Raw genomic sequence first — 23634 nt, forward strand, 5'->3', positions numbered from 1 at the left:
TTAGATCAAAATTGCAAATCAACTATGATTGAGAACCCCCCACACAAGCTTAAGTGGGCCTTCTTTGTACTTGAAGGGCCCCCAGCACCTGTCTGTAAGCACTGTAGCATGCTGGTTTAGAGCACATCCTGGAGCCAGTCACTGCAGGTCCAAATCCTGGCTCTGCTGCTTCTTAGGTGATATGGGTATGCTATGACACTTCTCCATGTCTCCCTTATCCCTGAAATTGGGGTAATAAGAGTTCCCACTTCATGAGGTTGATAGGAGGAATAAATAACTTATTATACACAAAGTACTTAGAACTGTTTATGATACAACTTAAGTACCCAGGAAGTGTTAGTTCACCATCACTTACCTCCACTATGACATGTCTGACCCTAAATTATAATTGTGTATATACCTGTCTGTTTCTCTCTACCTATGAAATGTGTAAGAGGTTGGGTCTTAGTCCTTTATGAAATCAGTACCAGCACAGGGCTTGTAAGCAGTCATCTCTCAATTATATTTGTCAATGACTTAATTGGCGACAAAAATTGTAGGAGTCCAAAGCAGGTAGAGATGTCACTTTTTTTTTTTTTCAGTTTTTAAAAACTGAGATACACAGTTGACTCATTATACACATAGGATCAGTTGTAGGACTGCCAAAAGTTACCAAAATTCATGGGTGTTCAATCCCTTGTGTGAAATGGCGCAGTATTTGCATATAATCTCCATATCCTCCCATATACTTTAAATCACCCCTAGATTCCTTGTAATATCTAGTGCAATGTAAATGCCTTGTAAATAGTTGTTATACTGTTTAGAAAATAATGACAAGAGAAAAGCGTCCACATACAGGAGCAATTTGTTTTTCAAATATTTTTCATTCATGGCTGGTTGAATCAGTTCATGTGGATCCCACAGATCTGGAGGCCAGCTGTAATTCACATTCCATAAAATCCACCCTTTTAAAGTGCACAATGGTGTACTTTTTTGTATACTGACAAATTTTTGTAACCTTTATACTGCTGGCTAGAATATTTTCATCATTCCATAAAGAAACCCTGTACCCATTAGCAGTCACTCTCCATCCTTCCTTCCTGTTAGCCCCTGACAACCACTCATATGCTTTCTGTCCCTGAGGATTGGTCTCTTCTGGACATTCCATATAAATGAAATCACATAAAAGACGACCTTTTGTGTCTAGTTTATTTCTTTAAACAATGCTTTCAATGTTTATCTACATTGAAGCATTTATCAGTACTACATTCCTTTTCATGGCTGAATAATAGCCTATTGTGTGGCTATACCAAATTTTATTTATGCATTCATTAGTTGTTCTGGAAGAAGAGAATACTGGGGTTTGTGTTTGTCTGTTTGTTTATAGGCCCTTCAAGAAAGTGAGTTTACTGAAAGGTCAGGCTAGTGAACTGGTTAACTGCCACTATCTGAGTTCTTATTCAAAAAGTTAGAGGTAGATATTTGTGCTTGATTTTGGTTGGCTGAACTTATCAGTGGCTCATATATTTTGTTTTAGGAGGATCTCTGACTTTGAACATGTTTAATCTTAAGGGAGCCTTGTTGTTTGGAGAACTCATTTGTTTTTCTAATATTTTTCTCACAAATTTACTTATATTTAAAAAAAAAATTAAGGGTAAAATCAGCCAGAGCCCATCATGATAAAAAAAAAAAACACCACATTTTCTTCTTTGAATTAGATTCAACTTTTTAAGGCATTGGAGATACACCCTGAATACTGGATGGTGGGGGGTAATTTCCTAAGTAGACAGAAGTGTGTAAAGAGTAGTAATTTATAGAATTGGCTCTGAAGTGGGCTGCAGATTTAACTCAGTGGTTCCACCGCCTGCCTTGAAAGTGAGAGGTCCTGAGTTCAATCCCCAGTACCAAAAAAAAAAAAAAAAAAAGGAATTGGTTCTGAAGCTATACTGCCTGAGTTGTTGTTCTTCCTTGATCACTAATTAACTATGTGATTTCTTGGAAAATTAATCCCTCTGTGACTCTGTTTTTTATATGTAAATGAATAACACTACCTGCTTGGGTTGGGTAAAAGTGTTTAAAGAAGTGGTTGGCATACTGTGGCCATTCAGTAAAGGTACTGATTTAAATACAAACATGCCTATGGCCACAAAAAAATTAAGCTAGGAATTAATGAGGAAGTCATTCTTAGAGATGGTAAAATTGCCAGAAGCTCAGTGCTGAAAAAATAACCAGGAATGAGGTGCACATGGGTTTAATTTGATCACGTAGCCAAGGTGGTGAATCAATGAACTTGTTGCTTCTACTGAGAAGAAAAACTTCTTGGCATTAGCTTTTCATAGTTCACCAAAGAAGGTTATGCAGAGACCCCACAAAATGAACTAAAATCAGTTTGAAGATTTTTATCAGTTCAGCCCCCAAACTCAGCAATGAGAAAGATTTGTTAAGAAAATGACAGAGGGCAGTTTTCTAATGTGGTCTGCACTATGTAACTTAAATTCTAAGAGAAGAAAAAGCTGAGAGGTCTTAGAGATCAGTGAAGGTTGGGGGTTGACAGCTAGAATGAGGGTAGCAGTCTGAGGGAAAAGAAAATCCTGGTCTGGCCAATGTGCTATTTTTGTAAGGATTCATTTAAAGATGAGTGAAATGGTCAGGTGGTGATGAGAGCCACACTCTGGCTATTAAATGTGTGTGGCAAGGCGGGTTGTCAGGGCTCTGGCCTCTTCTGGCAGTACTGTGTACCTGGTCACCATGGAGACTAGGTTCATCACCTCCACAGAGGGCTTGAATGTAGGCTTAAGGATTTTTGGAAGACAAAAGTGTCTGACAGGTCATTAAAGTGGAGACAGGCAAGAATTAAGATGAGCTAAGAAATTGGGCAAGGATCTAGTTTGCGAAGTGATAGTGATTCTGGCCCCTTAGCCAGAGCACCATATGCACAGCCATATACCATGGATAGCCTTTGCCATGAAGGTGACATTGGAGCTAAGATTTGAAGGTAAGGAAGTTGGCCCTGAAGATATTTAAGGGAGAATTGCAGAAAGCAGGCAATCTGTGCAGAGAACCCAAGCAATAGCATGCTGAGATATCCAGGAAGAACATGAACTGAGTGTGCATGGCAGAAAGGTCTGGTGGAAGAAAGCTGCTCAGGTAGAAGAGAGCAAAGAGGGGAGCTGGGGAGAAAATCACACCCTTCCGGGTCAGGTCCCTGGCCCCAGTGACCGGCCTCTATCCAGGCCCCACCTCCGAATTGTATACTCACTCAGCTGCTAAACTCATTAGTGTCCCTGAGATCCGATCATGTTCCCAAAGCCCCACCTCTGAGCACGGGAGAGTTCGGGGGACAGGCTAGACCCAAACCATAGTATCTTCTCAGATATAATGCATCTTACTCTGCTTTGGTTTCATTTCACTGAGAAATGAGAACTTGTGCGCTTTGAACCTGTCCTGCAGAATTTGTTATTAGTCATTCCACTTAGGGAGTTTTTCGCTCTCCTTTGCAGATTTAGAGACCTCAGGTTTGTTCGAACAGCGGAATTGCTGGCAGGAAAACTTCCTCTGCAGCCTGATGAGTACTGGGATGTGATCTGCAAGCACTGTGCAGAGGCACGCCAAATTCTCCTCAGCAAGTCAGTACCTGGCCTCAGGATGGGGCTGCGTCACAGCATTGCAAAGACCAAAAACTCTCTGAAGTGAAAACTGCTGTCTCATCTGGGAGTTACACAGTTTGCTGACTTCTCACTGACATCCTTCTCTCTCATCTTCCTATCCATGAGCAGCCTCATGATGAGCTTCCCTATGCCTTTTACTCCCCGGCTCTGACTGCCTTTCATAAACCTCTCATTATTTATAGTCTTTGTGAGGATACCATTCTCATCTCCTCCCTCTGAATCTTTTGAACCTCGATGGGTTACAGGAAAGTGTATTTGAATGACTGATATTCAGATGGCCTATATATTCAGCCGCTTGGTTACAAGATTAGTTTTTCAGACACTTAGACAGTTTCTTTTCCTTTCGCAGATGCATGTGAGACCATATCTTAATTTGGAGAAATGACTTTAGCTAAAGTGACAACGCTAATACCTACTGATGGGTTTTTATTATCAGAGGAAAGGTACCTATATAACAGTTGGCACATAGGAGGTGCTCAATAAATATCTTAATCATTACCTTTAGAGCTATTACTATTACTACTTTTTGATTGCTAGAGTAGTGCTATTTTAGCAATCAGAAAAGAGACATAATAGGATGAAATGGCCAGTGGTTCCCATTGGGAATTAGAAATTAGGGAAAGAGAGAGGAAAGACACAATGAGGCACTCCTTCTTTTGGTTGTCTAGTTTCTGTGTACAACTTCTCAGCAGCCATTGCCACGTTGAACTTTATTTTCTCAAGTTGACTTCCTTTTCTCCTCTTTCTCTCTTTCCATCTATAAAGTCTAAATCAGGTATCTACTAGAGAGAGAAGTTGGACAGAACATTCCAGTTCCTTAAACCCCTTCACCCCAATCTCTGATTATGATGCAGATACTGTAGACTGTTGCAGCAGGATGTGCCACCACACCCCCTGCCCGTTATGTATGGTCAAGAGAAGAACAGTCTCTCAACTAAAATACTGTTTTCTTCCAGGAAAGGGGTCTTGACAGGTGAACTGACCAAGAATATGAAATGAATAATTTCCAAGACTTCTTAGTAGGAAGTGAACTATCTCCCTCATCACAGAGAGCAAAGGGATGGCTGGGAGGGCTCCTTCAAGCTCAGAAAGCTTCCTACATGGATGCCCTCCTGTCTTCACAGGTGGATCCCCGCTTGTACCGAGCTTTTTGTCTCATGGAAGGAACACTGGGTCCACTTTTCTCCCAAGAGCGACTATGACTCATCTCGAAACATTGAGGAATATTTTGCTTCCGTTGCTTCCTTCATGTCACTCCAGCTCAGAGAATTGGTCATCAAGTCCCTTGAAGATCTTGTTTCCTTGTTCATGATACATAAGGTATGTAGGGGATCAGCACATGGCTCTCTTGGAGGAAACGACCCAGTTTGAACTAGGATTCCAGGATTGATATCATGAGCTGTGATCTAGGCCAAAAGGAAAATTCTGAATTTGAATAACATATTGGGTGATTGTTAGTTCATAAAAATTATGATTTTAGTACACAGTATGCTTTTGTGAGATATTTACCCACTATTGGTAAAAATCTATAAAAGAGAGGTTATAAAGAAAATTGAAGGAAAGATTACATCAGGTAGGATACATACCTCTTACAGTGTGTGTGTGTGTGTGTGTGTGTGTGTGTGTGTGTGTGTGTGTGTTGTTCTTTTTTGTCCTCTGAGGTACAAGAAAAGAGTTGAAAAAAACCTGTCATGATCCTTTGGCTTAATATTTAAGAACTGTGCTATGAATTCATTGACTGCAGGGATTTTTGCTCTTTGGCCTTTGAAAGGAGAGCCTCCACAAACAAAAGGCTTTTTTGACCTAATTAATACCTTTTTTCATGGAACCACTCCAGTGAAGTCAAAATAAAACATTAAAGCATGAACTATGTATTGAGACCATGCCTCACAAAAAAATAATATGAAAGCACAAAATCCTAGTTTTCAAAGCATCATAGGGCCAGAGATTTAGCTCAGTGGCATTGTGCCTGCCTTGCAAGCACAAGGTCCTAAGTTTGATCCCCGGTACCACAAAAAAAAAAAACCAAGCAAAAAAACACCATAGCACCTTGATTTAAATAGCTGAGGGATTAAGGAAAATTCTTGTAAATTTTATTCCATGTGTATATTTCATCTTAAAAGGAGCATTACAAATTTTTTTTACTTTGTATTTTGAAAATAAATTTTATCCCATTCCCCCCTCAAGCAATACAAATTAAAATTATCTGATTATAAAAGATTAAGCTCTACGCCGCCTGCCTCACAAGTGCAAGGTCCCGAGTTCGATCCCTGGTACCAAAAAAACCCAAAAAACAAAAAACAAAGATTAAGCTCTAAGCCTTTTTCCAAATAAAGTACAAGTGAATAATTGACTCTTTGCTTAGAAAAGACAGAAATCAATGTTGCTGACTTTTGACTGCATTATTTACACTAAAGAGAACCACTCTATAGTTATTGTGGTAAGCATCTTTGCTCAGCAGAAGAAACCCAGTTGTGCAAAGAAATCTCACTCCAAAATGTCACACAAAGAGAGAAGTAAAATATTTATATGTCTGAGGGAAAGAGGAATTTATGAGTGTTTGATACACAGTAGATGTTCAATAAATGTTTATCAGTCTTCCTTAAACAGATCTAAAAATCTCCAAAATCAGTTATTTGAACAAATCCTTTACAGCTCCCAAATGGGAATTTCCTTAGGGCATTGTAGTTTTTGAAAGGTGTCTTTTATTTCTAGCTTTTTTAGGAAATCAGAGATACCTCTACATCAGTATTTTTGTTGTAAGAAGGTTGACATTTGAGTACCTGAAAGACTCATTTCAGATGGCTTATTAACAATGCTATTTGAGGAATACAGCAGATTTTTATTAAACTCCTCATGTGCTAAATGCTGGGGTCAAACATAAATTTTGTCCTCAAGATTTAGAATAGAGAAGGTAAGATGTATATGTGAGTCCCTTCAAAAGACAAAGATAAAATACCATGCAGGGAGTGAAAGTGGAGGAGATATTATGCAGGTAGGGAACTGGGAGGCTTCCTAGAGGAGTGGAACTTTGAGCTGAATTTTGAAGGATAGAAAGGATTTAGAAATTAAGTGCAGGAAGTACTAAGCAAAATAAATGATACCGGATAAAGGCTTTGGGAAAGGGGGACAGCATGCGCTCATGGCGGGTAGACTGTCCTAGCTCATATTTGAACAGTACACAGCCAATATTCATTTCCTTTTTTGGTGATAAGGTAGCACTATGAATGCCTAACATTCATTGCCTTGACTTTGAAAGGCCCAGTTTTATGATATTTGTCCTACCTTATGTCTTTTGAAGGATGGAAATGATTTTGAGGAGCCATACCAAGAGATGAAGTTCTTTATACCTCAGCTGATCATGATCAAACTTGAAGTCAGTGAGCCCACAATTGTCTTCAATCCATCTTTTGATGACTGCTGGGAATTAATAACCAACTCTTTCTTGGAAATTATTAAAAAGTCTGATGGGATCCCCAAGGTACAGTATTCACTTAATCATTCATTTGTATTTTTTTTTCATTTCATGCAATATGTTAAAATGGTTATACAACAATGACCTGGAGAGGCTGTACGGTGTACCCTCAAGTTATGACTGCCCTGACATACGAACAACATAGGTTAATTAGGTTAGTGGAAGATTCACCTGCCTCTTGTTATCTATAGTATATACTCAGATAAACATCCAGATCTCAGCTGTATTGACTTACAACCAACTTTAGTTACAACCAGCCCTCCAAAACCAATCAAGTTTGTAAGTCAAGGGTCCTCTGTATTTTGTGGTCAGCCTTTATTCCATCAGTTTTGTTTGTTTGTTTGTTTTTGTTTTTTTGAGACAAGTTCTCACTATGTAATGTAGGCTGACCTTGAACTCACTATTTAGCCCAGGCTGGTCTCGAACTCATGGTGATCCTCCTGCCTCAGCCTCCCAGGTGCTGGAATTACAGGCCTGTGTAACCATGGCCAGCATATTCCATCGGTTTTAATCTTTCTTTTTTTCTTTTCTTTTTCTTTTTCCCTTTCTTTCCTTCTTTCTTTCTTTTCATGGTATGTGGTACCCTGGTTCATGAACTTTATTCCTTCCATGATTCTGGTCACCAACTGAATTGATTGTGAACCAAATCAAATTTCCCCATAAGTTCAACCTTGAATTTAACCATTGAATTTGATTCAGTTCACAAGCAATTCAGTTTGTGACCAGAAACACAGAAAGAATTAAGTTTGTGAACCAAAATACCGCTGTACTGGGGATTGAGCCCATGGCCTTCTCACTGAGCTGTAGCCCCACCCTTTTAAATTTTTTTATTTTGAGATAGAGTGTCACTTAATTGCTAAGTTGCCCAGGCCAGGCTTGAACTTGAAATCCTTCTGCCTCAGCCTCCCAGAGTCCTGGGATCACAGATGTGCATCACAATGCCTGGCTTTTCCCCATACTTTTAAAGCTTAAATCTTTAGCCATATATAAGGCAAGACTAATAGGGAATGGGGGAACTGTCTGTCTGCCTCTGTTCTTAGATATTTTCTTAAATATCCAACCTGCGGGATGATTCTTTAATTTTTCACTACCCATTCAGAGATCAAACAGCCTGAGAGGTTTGGGGAGGGAGCCAGTGCTATGTGTATTACAAGAAATAATTCTAAGAATTAACAAATGGAATCATATCAGATGAAAATAGTTCCTCACAACAAAGGAAACAACGAAGTGAAGAGACAACCTACAGGAATAGGGAAAAATTTGCCAGCTAGTCCTCTCACAGAGGACTAATATCTAGAATATATAAAGAACTAAAAAAAATTAGACCTTCTCCTCCCAAAATGAAATACACCATCAAAAACAGGTAACTGAAATAAACAGACATTTCTCATAAGAAGTATAAATGGTCAATAAATACATGAAAATAATAAATACATGAATCAATAAATTCATGAAATGTTCAACATCCTGGCCATTAAAGAAATGCAAATTAAAATAATACTGAGATTCTGTATTTTAATCCAGAAAGAATGGCTATTATCAAATTAAATAATAAATGCTGGCGAGGGTACAAGGAAAAAGGAACCCTTTTACCTTGTTGGTGGGATTGTAATCTAGTACAACCACTATGGAAATCAATATGGAGACTCTTCAGCAAACTAAAACTACAAATTCCATTCAACCCAGCGATTCCCCCTCTAGGTATCATCCTGAAAGAGTTAAAGGCATCATACTACAATGATAACATGCATACCCGTTTTTATAGCAGCACAATGTATAATAGCTAAATCTTGGAAGCAGCCTATATGTCCATCAAGAGATGAAAATGGATAAAGAAAATGTGGTATGTATTCAGAATGGAGTACTACCCTGCTATAAAGGATAAACTCGAGTCATTTGTAGGAAAATGGAGCCCATAATGTTAAGTGAAATAAATCCGACACACAAGCTTAAATATCACGTGGTTTCTTTTATGTGAAAAACCCAAAATTTAAATAAAGAGCAAAATAAAAGATAGATAATAGGAAGCAGGGAGACAGCTCTCTTGCAAATGGGAACAGGACCAAGAGATGGAGGGAGAAGGGGAGGGGAGGGAGGGGAGTAGAAGGAGATGAAAAAAGAGCTGAAATGTGTTGTGTACACAAACCAACTCCCCATGAGGAATATAATCATTATGTATTGCAAACATGTACTAATAAAAAATAAATAAATAGTCTTTCCAGGACCTGGAATAGAGACACCTGGAAAAAACAACTTAGTGAAATGAAAAAGAAGTAGGGCTCCAGGAATCAAGAAAAAGCTGATAGAACTAGAAACTAAAGAGAAATTAGAGAAACTGAAGACGACAACACACACACACACACACACACACAAAAGAACTAAGGAGTCTGGAATGCCAATCGTGACTCCAGAAAAGGAGATCTTGTCTCTGCAAACACAAGGTGAGCCCAGAGAAGGTCAGCAGTCCTTGGGAGAAACAACAGACTGGCAGTGCTAGCCCCAAGAAAAGCCCACAGCTATTGTAAGCTGCAAATACAGTATGGGGTTTTACTCTGAAATGACTCCTTCTGCGTGGCAGCCTAGAGTTGAAGAAGAAATTCACTTCAGTGTCTGAATTGACAGTGAAATAATCAGAAACCATTTTGGAAAGGATTTATTGTTCTTTAATCAGATTTTTAATCTCACTTTTATTTCTTCCTTCTTGTCTTCCTTTTTTCTTTTTCAAATTTTACTTCCTTCATTTTCTCCTTCCCTTACCCCTCCATCTTTATTTTTATTACTATTAAGCTTTATTAATTTTTAGCTATTTAGTTGACTATGATACTATTGCTAAATTCTTTTCTATTGTTAATAGTGGTATAGTTGTTGCTTTTAGTAGGTATTTACTATATGTCAATATTTATTTGTCTTTGTGTCTACATTATTGCAGATCTCTTTTCTATTGTTAAGGATGGTATAGTTGTAGCTATTAATCATTCTTATGGTATGTCAGTAACTGATTTGTCTTTGCCTCTATAATTACTGTCAAGCCGGGGATTTAGCTCAGTGGCACTGGCTGCATCTGCCTCATAAGCACAAGGTCCTGAGTTCAATCCCCAGTACCAAGGGAAAAAAAAGAATTCATACTATTATTGCCAATTTCTCTTCTATTATTAATGGTGTCATAATCATTGCTTTTAATTAGTTTCCACTGTATGTCATATCTCCTTTTTCTTTGTATCTTCAACATTACTGTGGTTCATTTTCTCCTCTCTGAGTGGTACTGGGGATCAAGTCCCCAGAGAAAGCTTGGACAGTAAGAAGACCCCCAAATGTTATGCTGAATAGGTTGAAAGGGATTATAAACACCAAAACATAACCAAGCCCAAGAACATATCACAAGGAAGCATAATCTAAAGAGATTCCCACAGTAGGGACAGTTTCTCCACCCTAACTGATCTTCAGCCCACAACACAAAAACAATAGAAACATGAGAAAGCAAAGCAACAGAATACTTCTAAAATTCCTAACTTCCCCAAGGCTGATCTCATGAACACTCATGAAGAAGGGGAAGATACAGGCAAAGAACTCAAAAATAAAATGATCAAAATATTTGAATAGATAAAAGAAGAGATATATAAATAAATGTATATAATGTTTATGAGCTCAAAGAAAATTTAATTAAACAGATAAAAGATTTTACCAACAAAATGTTTGATGAGCTTCACTTGATCTTAGCCAAAAGGCCGAGAAGCGATGTGTTTGATGAGCTTAAAGAAGAAATGAACCATAAACTAATTGAATTAAGCAAGACACTACAGGATATGAATGACCATTTCAGAAAAATTCAGTAGACTTAACCAGTGTTAAGTTATTTCTAACGAAGTGTCAGAAATAGAAGACAAGGTGGATGGAGTAGATAAAAACTCAGTGATACCCTAAAAATGACAAGATACCATGCAAGCTAGATCCAACAGCTGCTAGATGACTCAAAAAATTTTAAAACCTCAGAATTATAGGAATAAATAAAAAATTAGAAGATGACTCAAAAGTCATAAAAAATGTATTCACTGAAATAATAGCAGAAAAATTTCCAAATCCAGGAAAAGAATTCAGTATTTAAGTACCAGAAACATATGGACTGAAAATAGCCATGACCAAAACAGAACCTCTCCATAACACATCATAATCAAAATTCCAGAAATTTAACAAAAGGAGAAAATGCTAAAAACTGAAGTAACCACTGAAAAACAACAAGTAATCTATAAAGACAAGCCTATCAGAATAATTGCAGATTTCTCAGCACAAACCTGAGAAAGGCCAAGAGAATTTGGAGTGAAGTTTGTCATGCTCTAAAAGAAAACAGTTGTCAACTCAGACTTTTATATCCTGAAAAATTAGCCTTGAAAATAGACAAGTAAAGACTTTACAAGACAAAAAAATCTAAAATACATAACCACTAAACTGCATTGCAAAAAGTACATAAAGGAATCCTAAACAGAGACAGGGAGGCCACCAGCAACAAAGAGCTCAAAGGAAAGTATATATCTAACTAGGAGAAAGAAGAAAAGGAAAAAGAGGGTCAACAGTGGAAAAACAATCCAATGACAGGATTCAATAAACACCTTACAATCAAAACTCTTAATGTCAATGGTCTCAACTCCCTAGTCAAAAGACACAGCTTGATAGATTGGATAGTAAACCAAAATGCAATTCTAGATTGCCTATAGGCTACTTATCTCATCCTCTCAAAAGGAAGTTTATAAACTGAAAATGAAAGAATGGAAAAGATACTCCATTTAACCAAAGCCTGAAAACAAGCAGGAGTAGCTATCTTATTATTAGACATACCAGATGTCAAGCCAGAATTGATCAGAAGAGACAAAGATGCCTAGTACACACTAGTAAAGGGAACATTTCAAAAGGAAAAAATAACATGGGTAAATATCTATGAATTGAATGTTGGCACATCCAACTTCATAAAACAAAAACTACTGGACTTAAAAAGGACAGAAACCAATACAGTCATTATGGGGGACTTTAATACCCCACTCTCACAATTAGTTCAGCCAGACCAAAAAAAATCAACAAAGAAACATCAGTCAAACCCTATCATTGAACAAATGGACTTAACAGATATCTACTGAGTGTTTTGTCTAACAACACAATACAGATTTTCCCGAACAGCATGTGGAACTTTTTTCAAAATGAACCGTATCTTAGGCCAGAAAATATGCTTAAATAAATACAAAAGAATTGAAATAATCCCCTGTATAATATAAGATCATAGTGGAACGATGCTAGAAATCAGCAGCCAAAGAAACCATGCAAACACATGGAGATTAAATAATATATTATTGAATAATCAATGGATCAGGGAAAAAATTTAAAATTTATAGAATCAAATTACAGTGGAAGCATAACACACCAAAATCTGTGGGACACATTGAAAGCAGTTCTATGAGGGAAGATTATAGCTGTAATTGTACACATAAAAAGAATAACAAGATCCCAAATAAATAGTTTAATGACATATCTCAAGTGTATCTCAAATCTGAAATCAGTAAAAGGAAAGAAATTATAAAGATCAGAGTGGAAATTAATGAAATTGAGACTAAAAAGCAATACAAAGGATTAATGAATCAGAGTCGGTTCTTTGAAAGGATCAGAAGGGCATCTGTGGATGGAGGTAATGAGAGAGAGGAGGGAATCAAAAAGGATCAAGATTCAATATATAACTTTCTTTAATAGGTGCTATTCAAATTTTATATTTCCTCCAGAGTTAGTTTCATTAATTTGCCTTCTAAGTTACTTCTTAGAAGTTGTCAAATTTATTTCAAAAAAGATTTTTGTAATATGCTTTCTATATCCTTTTAAATTCTGTAAAATCTGTGGTAATGTGTCCTAGATCTTGATATTATAATTTTAAAAAGTATAACTGATATTGTGTAATAGGAAGAAAAGGTCTAAAAGAGCAGGGGAATTGGGAGGGGTAGGGGAAGGGAAAAAAGGGAAAGGAAAAAATATGAGAAGAGGAAAAAAATGGAAACAAGGTCTTTGCAAATAGGGAAGGGTGGAGGGGGTGAAGGGAGGGCAAGGGAAGGGGAAAAAAATAAGAACCAAGAGACTCAGGTAATGGTACGAGATCCCAATGATGAATGTAACTGTATTTTATACCTAAAATGTACCAATAAAGTTAATGGGAAAAAAAAAGATTCAATATATATATGTATATGCACCAGTTCCCCCACCATTAAGGTATTTACTATGTATTACAAACATATACTAGTTTAAAAACTGAGAAAGAGAAAAATGAAAAAAGCAGGGTGGGTCAGCTAGAAACTTCTGAAAATAAATAGTATTTAAGTTACAGAAAGGAGGTGTATTTGTGACAGTTGCTACAGGAAACCAAAGTAAATAGTAGAAATTGTTGGTCTCAGCTATGCAACTGAGAAAAACAAGGATGCTGTAATCTTACCTGAAATCAAAAGAGCTGAATGAGAGGCAGGAATAAAATGAAGCTGGAGGAAATGAGAGTTTTATAAAACTGAAAATGCACTGTATTACTTTCATGAGGAAAAATGTATCTATCTCTATGGAAAAGGGCCAGTATCTCTCCTAAGAGAATTCTCTCCTTCAAAATGCCTTGGAATGTCAAAGTCAAAAGTACACAGATGCCAGCATTGAGGGTGATGACAAGACCAAAGAGTCCAGGATCAGAAAGCCAGGGAGAGATCCAGAAAATAGTTGTGACAATAGTTACCTATAAAGAACTAGATTGTTCTTGTTTTAATGTCACAGGCTGTACTCTGGGGCATGGGAGAACCACAATCGTGAAAAGGCAAAAAGAACTACCTTCCTCTTTTGATTGAAGATTTCTTCTCAAGAGATGATCCATTGTCCTGCTCACTTGGGATCTGTTGCATGGCATGGGGCACCAATTGTGCTGCCCCAAGCCATTGCACCCTCACCATTGACCAATGCTAGTTTCTCCGTCTTCCTGCCTTCAGCCACTGTCTGCAAACACGGCCACTGCAAAGAAGTTGCACCTCCAGATGACAAAGATCATTTGTAGTCTCTTTCTCCCCTTTCTAAACTAATGCATTCTCACCAAAGACATATAACTTAGGAAGATCTTTTCTGTGGCCAATCACTAAAAACTTTCTTAGCAAAGAGGGCACTGGGAATACATGGGTCCCCAGTAGAACTTTTCAGCCTGCAGGAGTCTTGCAAATGAGAACATTCTTGGAGACACAAATGTGCCACTAACAAGTTGGAGAGTTTCATCTCTCAGGAAAGATAATCTTAAGGCCTTATGATCATGAAGTCATAGCTTTGTTTCCCGTGAACATTAAGATGAGAATATGGAGGTTCCAAGAGTAGTAGTTTACCTAGTGTGTTAGAGATAGAGTCAGTAGCTTTCATTAGAGAGGAAAGTGAGTACTGGGGGAGAAAAAGGGGGGCAGCACCACAATATTCATTTAATCACACAATACTGTATTTATTGAGCATTCATTAAATACCAATCTCTAGCTATAGACTTTGAGGTCCCAACAAAGAAGTGAAATAATACCCAGGTTCTCATAGTATTTGTTCCAGGTCATACCTAGAATAGCTCATTACACATTCATTAATTGCAGGTGTGATAAGAGCCCAGCAGAAAAAGTCCAAAAAATGATCTTTCAATAGGGAAAGGGACCAAGAAGATTCTCTGAGGAGGCCAGGAGGATTCCAAAGACAAGAGACAAGAAAGGAACAGGGTATTAAAAGAAAAGTAATCTATGCAAGAATGAGAGAGAGAGAGAGAAAATAGAGAGGAAACAGCAGGGTAGTTCCAACATTATTGAAGAAATATTTTTACAGTGCTGCTGGCATTCCTGGAAGTTAGCCCATTGCTGGAGATTTTGCATTTTGATACTGTCTTGCTTCTTGGCTTCTGCTCTTTAGGTGGAATCTATCCTATTCCCAGAGTTGAAAGGATATAACCTGATCCTTGGAACTGTGAACATGAATGAAAAACTTGTTGCTGATTTTGTGGATCAGACATTTGAAGTATTTCAGAAAAATCAAGTTGGCCCTCACAAGTAAGCTGTATCTTGATTATTTAATCTTTTTGTTACAAAAAACAGGCTCTTCGTTGTGAGAAAAATAAAAGTTTATTTCATTTAACAGGGACCAGAAATCAGGAGATTTTAGCAGCTAGCTGGGAAAAGCCAAGTTTATCACTTCCATGTGTAGATGGGCTGACAATGGGAGAAAGATAGTGGCAGCTAGCTGAGAGAGATTTCATCCCTGAGAGAATGGGCTAACACCAGGGAAAAGAGATTATTAGCAATTAACTGGGAAAGGAATTAGGCTTATATAGGTATTGAAGGGGCTAAGAAATCTGGGGTGACATATTTATGACTTAGCTGCCCAAGGATGGTCTGTTCAGGGGTGTATACAATTACTGGGCTTTTTGGTGTCATGAGGTTGTAAACCATATTTTTGGTTCCATTTGTCTCACTTACTGGGAAGCTGCTGGTATTCACTAAAAGCAGCCTGTTTATTTTTCCTGTTGATTTAGGGCAGGCCTGAAACTTTTGGTATTGATTGTTTTTGTTTTTGAGTTGAGGTCTTTCTATGCTGTCCAGGTTGGTCTCAAATTCCCAGGTTCAAGTGATCTTTCCACTTCAGCCTTTGAGTGCTGGGACCATAAGTGTGCTCTACCACACCGAGCCTGGAATTGTTTCTAACTATCATCAAATAAATGATAGCTGTTGCTACACACCTAAAACATATACATAATAAATAATAGCCAATACTTGCATGGATATTACCATTTATTCCTGTTTTACAGATGAGGAAACTGTAATTTTCCCAATGTTATACTGCAAATAAATAGGAAATCTAGGAGTCAAATTCAATTAGAGGTTCATCTCCTTAGATAGATTTTGGCATTTAGCAATTTCTGGATTTTTAAAAAAGTCATATAATGTATCTGTTATATATTATGCTGTAGCTTCTGCATGGTCTAGAGCAACATGTTCGTATTTCTATTGTGAAACCTACAAATATTCACATCAGTAACCTGCATCAATTTAGGTGGCTTTCTGCCACCAAATGAATTTTGGTGCAAGTTTCTTCAGAGCTTTTGGAATTTGGAATGGAAGAAAAGGTATATCTGATTTCATAGGCCAAGCCCTTTCTCTTCTTTTTTTTTTTTCATTAAGTTTATTGGTACCTTTTAGGTATACAAGACAGTTACATTCATCATTGGGTCTTGTACCTTTACATGATGTATCTTGGTTCTTTTTTTTTTTTCTCCCCATTCCCCTGCCTTCCCTTCACCACCTCCACCCTTCCCTATTTACAAAGACTTTGTTTCCATTTTTTCCTTTTCTCATATTTTTTCTTTTCCCTTATTTCCTTTCCCCTACCATTCCTACTTCCCCTACTCCTTTAGACCTTTTCTTCCTATCTCACATTATCAGTTATACATTTTGAACCTTATTTACACTTTTAGTTTTTCACACCAGAGAAACTATTCGATATTTATACATGTATGTCCTATTTATTTCACTTAAGAGTATGGCCTCAGTGTGCATCCATTTAGCTATAAACGTCTCTAGTTTCTCATTCTTTATAGCTGAGTATACTCCATTTAATTAAAAAACCCACATCTTCTTTATCCAGTCTCCAGTTGATGAGCAATTGGACTGTTTCCAAGATTTAGCTATTACAAACTGTGCTGCTATAAACACGGGTGTGCATATATCACTGTGGTATGATTCTTTTCATTCTTTTGAGAAGATACCCAGCAGGAGAATAGCTGGGTCAAATGGGACCTCCAATCCTAGTTTTCTGAGGTATTTCCATATTGATTTCCACAATGGTTGCACCAGTCTGCACTCCCACCAACAATGGAGAAGGGTTCCTTTCTCCCCACAACCTTGCCAGCATTTGTTGTTGGTTGATTTCTTGATAGCAGCCATTCTTTCTGGAGTGAGGTGGAATTTCAGTGTTGTTTTTTTTTCTGTATCTCTCAAATGACCAGTGATGTTGAACATTTTTTCATGTTTATTTGCTGCTTTTACTTCTTTGTCTGAGAAATGTCTGTTCATTTCAGATGCCCATTTTTGAATTGGGTCTTTATATTGAGGGGGCTCTGATATTTTTGAGTTCTTTATATATTCTAGGTATTAGACCTTTGTTTGAGGAACCGCTGGTAAAAATTTTTCCCACGTTGTAGGTTGTCTCTTAGCTCTGTTGGTGGTTTCTCTTGCAGTGGAGAAGCTTTTTAATAAGATGAGATCTCAGTTGTTGATTCTTTGTGCTAGTTCCTGTGCTATTGAGGATTTGTTCATAAAATCTTTTCCTATGCCAATGTCCTTGAGAGTTCTACCTATCTAAGATCTAAGATCCAACTTATCTTCCAGCAAGTTTAGTGTTTCTGTTTTAATATTTAGACCTTTAATCCACTTCAATTTTAGTTTAGTGCATGGTGATAGGTATGGGTCTAGTTTTAATCTTTGGCAGGTTGAAATCCAGTTTTTCCAACACCATTTATTGAAGAGCTGATCTTTCCTCCAGTGAGGATGATTGGCTCCTTTGTCAAAGATGAGGTAGCTGAGTGTGTCTGAAGTTGTTTCTGCATCTTCTAATCTATTCCACTGATCCTTGGGTCTGTTTCTTTGCCAGTACCATGCTGTTTTTATCACAATGGCTTTGTAGTATAGTTTCAAGTTGGGGATTGTGATACCTCCTGTTATGTCTCTGTTGCCTAATATTGCTTTTGGTATTGTAGGTCTCTTTTGGTTCCAAATGAATTTTTGGATTGTTTACTCTAGTTCTGTGAAATATACTGTTGGAATTTAAATCAGGATTGCATTGAATCTGTATAGCAGTTTTGGAAGTATGGCACTTTTCACTACGTTGGTTCTTCCTACCCAGGACCAAGTGATGTCTTTCCATTTTCTGATATCATCTTCAATCTCTTTTTTCAGAGTGGTGTAGTTTTCAGTGTAGAGGTCTTCTGTTTCCTTCGTTACATTGATTCCTAGATATTTCATTTTTTTGGATGCTATTGTGAGAGGAATTGTTTCTCTGATTTCTCTCTCAGTGAGTTTGTTATTTGTGTGCAAGAAGGATATTGATTTTTTTTTTTTTTGGTACTGGGGATCAAACTCGGGTCCTGGTGCTTGTGCAGCAGGTGGCAAATCCACTGAGCTAAATCCCTGGTCCAGGCTATTGATTTTTGAGTGTTAACCTTGTATCCAGATACTCTACTGAATCTGTTGATTAAGTCTAGAAGTCTTTTGGCAAATTTTTTTGGGTCTTCTATATAGAGTATCATATCATCAGCAAATAGTAACAGTTTAACTTCTTCCTTTCCTATCTTTATTCCTTTTATTTCTTTCTCTTGTCTTAATTGCTGTGGCTGATGTTCCCAGAATTATATTGAGCAGGAGTGGTGATAGTGGACATCCTTGTCTTGTTCCTGATTTTAGCGTGAAGGTTTTCAGTTTTTGACCATTTAGTATGATGTTGGCTGTTGGTTTTTCATAGATGGCTTTTATCAGTATGAGGTAGAGACCATCTATTCCAATTTTCTGCAGGGTTTTTATCATGAATGGGTGTTGGATTTTGTTGAATGCTTTTTCTGCATCTATTGAGATGATCAAATGTTTTTTGTCCTTGACACTTTTAATATAGTGTATTACATTATTGATTTACATATGTTGAACCATTCTTGCATCCCTGGGATAAATCCAAGTTGGTCAGGGTGTATGATCTTCTTGATGACCCTCTGTATTCTGTTTGGCAGTATCTTATTGAGAATTTTTGCATCTATGTTCATTTGGGAGATTGGCCTGTAGTTCTCTTTTTTGGTTGAGTCTTTCTCTGCTTTTGGAATCAAAGTAACACTTGCATTCAGGAATGAATTTGGAAGCCTTGCTTACCTTTCAATTTCATTGAAGAGTTTAAAGAGTAGTGGAAATACTTCTTCTCTAAATGTCTTGTAGAATTCAGCAATAGAATTCATCAGGACCTGGGCTTTTCTTTGTTGGTAAATTTTTAATTACATTTTCAGTTTCACTGATTGTAACTGGGGTGTTTAAACTTTTTATATCTTCTTCATTCAACTTTGGTAATTCATATGTATCTAGGAATCTGTCCATTTCCTTTGTGTTTTCCATTTTATTAGCGTACAGGTTCTCAAAGTATTGATGATCCTCTGTATTTCTGGTGGATCTGTTGTGACTTCACCTTTTTCAATTCTAATTGCATGAATTTCAGCTTTTTCTTTCCTTTTTTTGATAAGGTTGGCTAAGGGTTTATCGATTTTATTTGTTCTTTCAAAAAACCAACTCTTCAATTCATTGATTTTTTTTTGTATCGTTCTCTTAGTTTCCATTGCATTGATTTCTGCTCTGTTGTTTATAATTTCCTCCCTTTCATGAGCTTTGGGTTTGTCTTGCTCTTCTTTTGCTAGGAGCTTCAAGTTCAGCATTAGGTTCTTTATTTGAGCTTGGTCTGTTTTCCTAGTATGGGCCTTTACTGCTGTGAATTTTCCTCATAGAACTGCTTTCATTGTATCCCATAGATTCCTGTATGTTGTATTGGCATTATCATTTAATTGTAGAAACTGTCTAATTTCTTCTTTAATTTCCTCTGTGACCCATTGGTTGTTCAGGAGGGTGTTATTCAATTTCCATGTGTTTGTGGAGTTTTTGCAGTTTCTTATGCTATTGATCTCCAGTTTAATTGCACTATGGTCTGATAATATACAGGGGATAACTTCAATTCCTTTGCATTTACTTAAACATGTTCTATGAGCTAGCATGTGGTCTATTTTGGAGAATGACCTGTGAGCAACTGAAAAGAATGTATATTTTGATTTTGTGGGGTGAAACACTCTGTAGACGTCTATTAAATCCATTTGTTCAAAAGCTTGGTTCAGTTCTATTATTTCAGTGTTGATTTTTTTTGTCTAGATGATCTGTCTATTTGTGATAGTGGGGTATTGAGGTCCCCCACTACAATTGTATTAGTGCTTACTTGGTTTTTCATGTCCATTAATATTTTTTGTGTAGTTGGGGGTTTAGTATTTGGTGCATATATATTTATGATTGTCATCTGTTCCTCTTGGATTATTTCCTTTACAAAGATGTAGTGGCTTTCTTTGTTTCTCTTAATTAGTTTTGGTTTGAAATCTACTTTGTCTGCAAATAATATAGCTACCCCCACTTTTTTCTGGGCTCCTGTCAAATGGAGAACTGTTTTCCATCCTTTTACTTTCAGTCTGTGAATTTCTTTGTGAACTAAGTGGGTTTCTTGTATACAGCATATTATTGGATTTTGCTTCTTAATCCATTCAGGCCAAGCCCTTTCTTCATCACACTATAGAACATCTTGCAGTTGCTCATATGAACAGTCATTAGTTTAGGGTGATCGTATATGTAGCTTCCAAACTGAGACTTTTAAAGAATGAAAGATGTAATTGTAGTAATTTCCATGGGATAACAGCTGGAAACTGTAAGGTCAGATGGAGGCACGTTTGAGACCACTGAGGCAGGCAAAGTCTAAGCAACATGCGATAAATTTATTGCCATCTGGGTGCAGATGGGCAAGGACAAGAAGACCATTGGCACCGAAAGAAGGGTGTGCATGGTTGTCATAGGGGCGTATAGGTAGGGGAGGGGCCACTGGTCAAGATGGTGGAAAACTTTAGAATCCCATGGGTGATGGGCCTGGGGCTGGCTCATAAACAGGGCAGTGCTGAGAGCAGCAGGGCAGCTGCTGGTTTTCTGTTATCCCTATGCTCCTGTGGATGTGGGTAGTGGGTCTGCTTGTGGGGGAGGGGGGGGTCCCTTCTAGTTGGGCAGAGGTCTGACTTGGAGGACCTGTCACAGACTTTGACTGTCTTAGACAAATCAGGACATTTGGTCACCTTAATCCAGTGTTTCTTGACTGCTCTGCCACATTTTCAGTGGGAAAATTCTGTATCATGGAGGGCTGTCCTCTGTGTGATTAGATGTTTAGCAGCATCTCCTGCCACTACCCATTATGTCCTAGTAGGAACCTCCTCACTGTGACAACTAATACTGTCTCCGAACATTACCAAATACTCCTGCTAGGCAAAATCACCTCAAATGGAGAACAACTGCTAATCTTATCGGAGGCTTCCGATTTGGAAGCTCTACCCTTATGAATTTGATTTGGGGACTTTTCTTTGAAACTCCTGTTTTCTCTGTTCATGGAGTCTTATACATTCACTTTGTCTTTCTGGACTAGCAGTTATATGAGCTTCTATTTGTATCTCAATTTCAAAGTCTCCGCTGTTTTTGCCAACAGTTGAAAGCGTATCTCCAGGCCCCACCAAGTTGATTCTACTTACTCAGTATCACTTTATTTTAATTCAAACTTATTTTAAGTCAGACCCATCCTAAATATATTCTCTAATTTTGAGAAAATCTGTTCCATTATTTTTACATGCTTTGAAAGCAGAGAAACTTAATTTAATACACTCTAAGTTAATTAATTCCAAATTTTCATCTTAATAATCAGACATAGAATTTTGGAGCTTGAAAAGAAAATGAGAACTAATGTTATTGTACATTCATAGTAAGTCAGCATAGTACTAATATATATATTACAGTGAGGATTTATAACAATCCTACAAGGTACCAATGATCGTTTCCACTTAAAATTGAAAATACTGATTTTTGAAAAAGTAAAATAGCTTGTCTAAGTTCACACAGTGAGAAAGTGGCAAAATTGGAGTATAATCCCAAAATTATGAATTACTAGTTCAGTGAACCTTTTGTTATATTATATTTCTCTTTCCTCATTTGAGTTAATTTTTTATGCTGTTATCTATTTCAATTGCCAATCTGACTCATCTGATTTTTTGACCTGTATTTGTGTGTTTGATGTCATGTTCTTCAATTTGGAAGATACTTAAATGCATACAAAAAGTATGACGACTTACTGGATAACACAGCAGACCAAAGCATCACTGCATTCCTGAAAGAAAATCATGAAATTGAAGATTTTGCGATGGTAGGAAATGCCACTTGATATTTCATACCTTGATGACATGTGCTACAGTCAATCCAATGAGTAGTTGAATTAGTATGTTGGCTGGGGATGAGGCTGGGGGTAGAGTCTCAGAGGCAAATTAAGTTAGTTACTGAATGTGCTCCTTTCTACAGAGGATCGATAGCATAAAAAAGCGCAGAAATGAAATTGCATCCATGCACATTACCGTGCCTTTAGCCATGTTCTGTCTGGATGCCATGATCCTAAATTATGATCTCTGTGAGCGAGCACAAAATCTTAAGGACCGTCTGATTCAGTACCAAGTGGATGTAAACCGCAATACTAATTCCAGGTATGATAGCAGTGCAAATAGCAATGATATTGACATCACCCAGAGAATGGGAATGTGACCAGCATGTGTGCCTTCCAGCAATGACCAAACTGAACCTCTACTTCAAGTTTTTCTGCCCCAGAGTAAGGGTGACAGGGAGTTCAGGTTCAGGCTAGGAGGTGAGCGATCCAAAGAAAATTATGTAGGGGTTGGAGCAGGACGATTGAGAGCATCCTTTGGCAGTTTGTCTCAGATCCTGCAGTCTCTGCTTATTCCTTCTTCCTTCCTGCCCTTCCCTCTCTGTCCCCTCCCCTCTTCCTTTCTTCTTTCTTTCCTTGCTTCCTTCTTTTCTTCCTTTTTCTTTTCTTTCCTGAGGATTGAACCCAGGGCCTACTGAGCTACATCTTCATCTCTTTTTATTTTATTTTTTTGAGACATCTCCTTGTCCAGGCTAGGCTGAAACTTGTGATCCTCCTGCTTCAGCCAACTTCTGTTGAAGACTGTCAGTTATTTGCTTTGTGTAAATGATAGCATATTCAAATTATCCCTATAATTTAATTTTTCACAGTCTTATATTAGAGGTGGGAAGTTACATCTAGTGGGCTCAGTAGTTGAAGATAACTTTCCATCACCATGGAACCTGCAGCACATAAAGATAAACTTGCTGGTGAACTGTTGAGATGTAACTACAAATGAATTTAGAACTCCACTTTAACATAAAAATGTGAGGGATGTTTGTTGCTGGTGGTGGTGTTTCTTGTTATTGTTTAGGTCTAAATATGGATTTCACCCATGAGAGTGAGGTTTATGTGTTAAAATTATGGCAACTTTAGAGTCAGTTAACCAAAATTCAGATCTTGCCTCTGACATCTACACACCATTTCGACTTGGATAAAGTGGCTCAGACTTTCTTTCTTCCATCATCAAATGTAGATAATAACAGTACCTAATTCTCTTAAGTATTAGATGAGTTAACATATGTAAATGATTAGAATGGGGCATGGCACCTCGTCAGGGCCGAACACCTGTCAGATGCAATTGCCATTACTACTGTGGTTAACCGTTGACAGAGGTGTGTATGTGAATATTATGCATGAGGTTTTGCAGGTAAAGAAAAGCTGGAAACCAGTGTTCTAGTCCCTAATTGGGAATCGTGTCAGTTTAGCATGATGAGTCTT

At 37.6% G+C, this 23634-nt stretch overlaps 1 protein-coding gene across 10 annotated transcripts in view; it reads left to right on the top strand.

The window, feature by feature from the left end:
- Positions 1-23634, top strand: part of Dnah3 (dynein axonemal heavy chain 3) — a 173084-nt gene that overhangs the window by 18493 nt on the left and 130957 nt on the right. For 9 of the 10 annotated variants that reach the window (XR_015450387.1, XM_087208876.1, XM_087208877.1 and 6 more), the window contains 6 exons: positions 3480-3605; positions 4772-4967; positions 6949-7128; positions 15049-15185; positions 22041-22146; positions 22299-22477. Coding sequence is in view for 9 of the 10 variants with exons in the window: in XM_087208876.1 (XP_087065002.1) it covers positions 3480-3605; positions 4772-4967; positions 6949-7128; positions 15049-15185; positions 22041-22146; positions 22299-22477 (924 nt within the window). In the remaining variant the exon portion in view is untranslated. Of the gene's footprint in view, positions 1-3479; positions 3606-4771; positions 4968-6948; positions 7129-15048; positions 15186-22040; positions 22147-22298; positions 22478-23634 lie in introns of those variants that run through there. The other variant, XM_021237276.2, reaches the window with a different exon arrangement.

This window comes from Heterocephalus glaber, unplaced genomic scaffold (assembly GCF_053883595.1).
Source record: "Heterocephalus glaber isolate CG9 unplaced genomic scaffold, H.glaber_assembly_v1.0 deba00000943, whole genome shotgun sequence".
Taxonomy (NCBI): Eukaryota; Metazoa; Chordata; class Mammalia; order Rodentia; family Bathyergidae; genus Heterocephalus; species Heterocephalus glaber.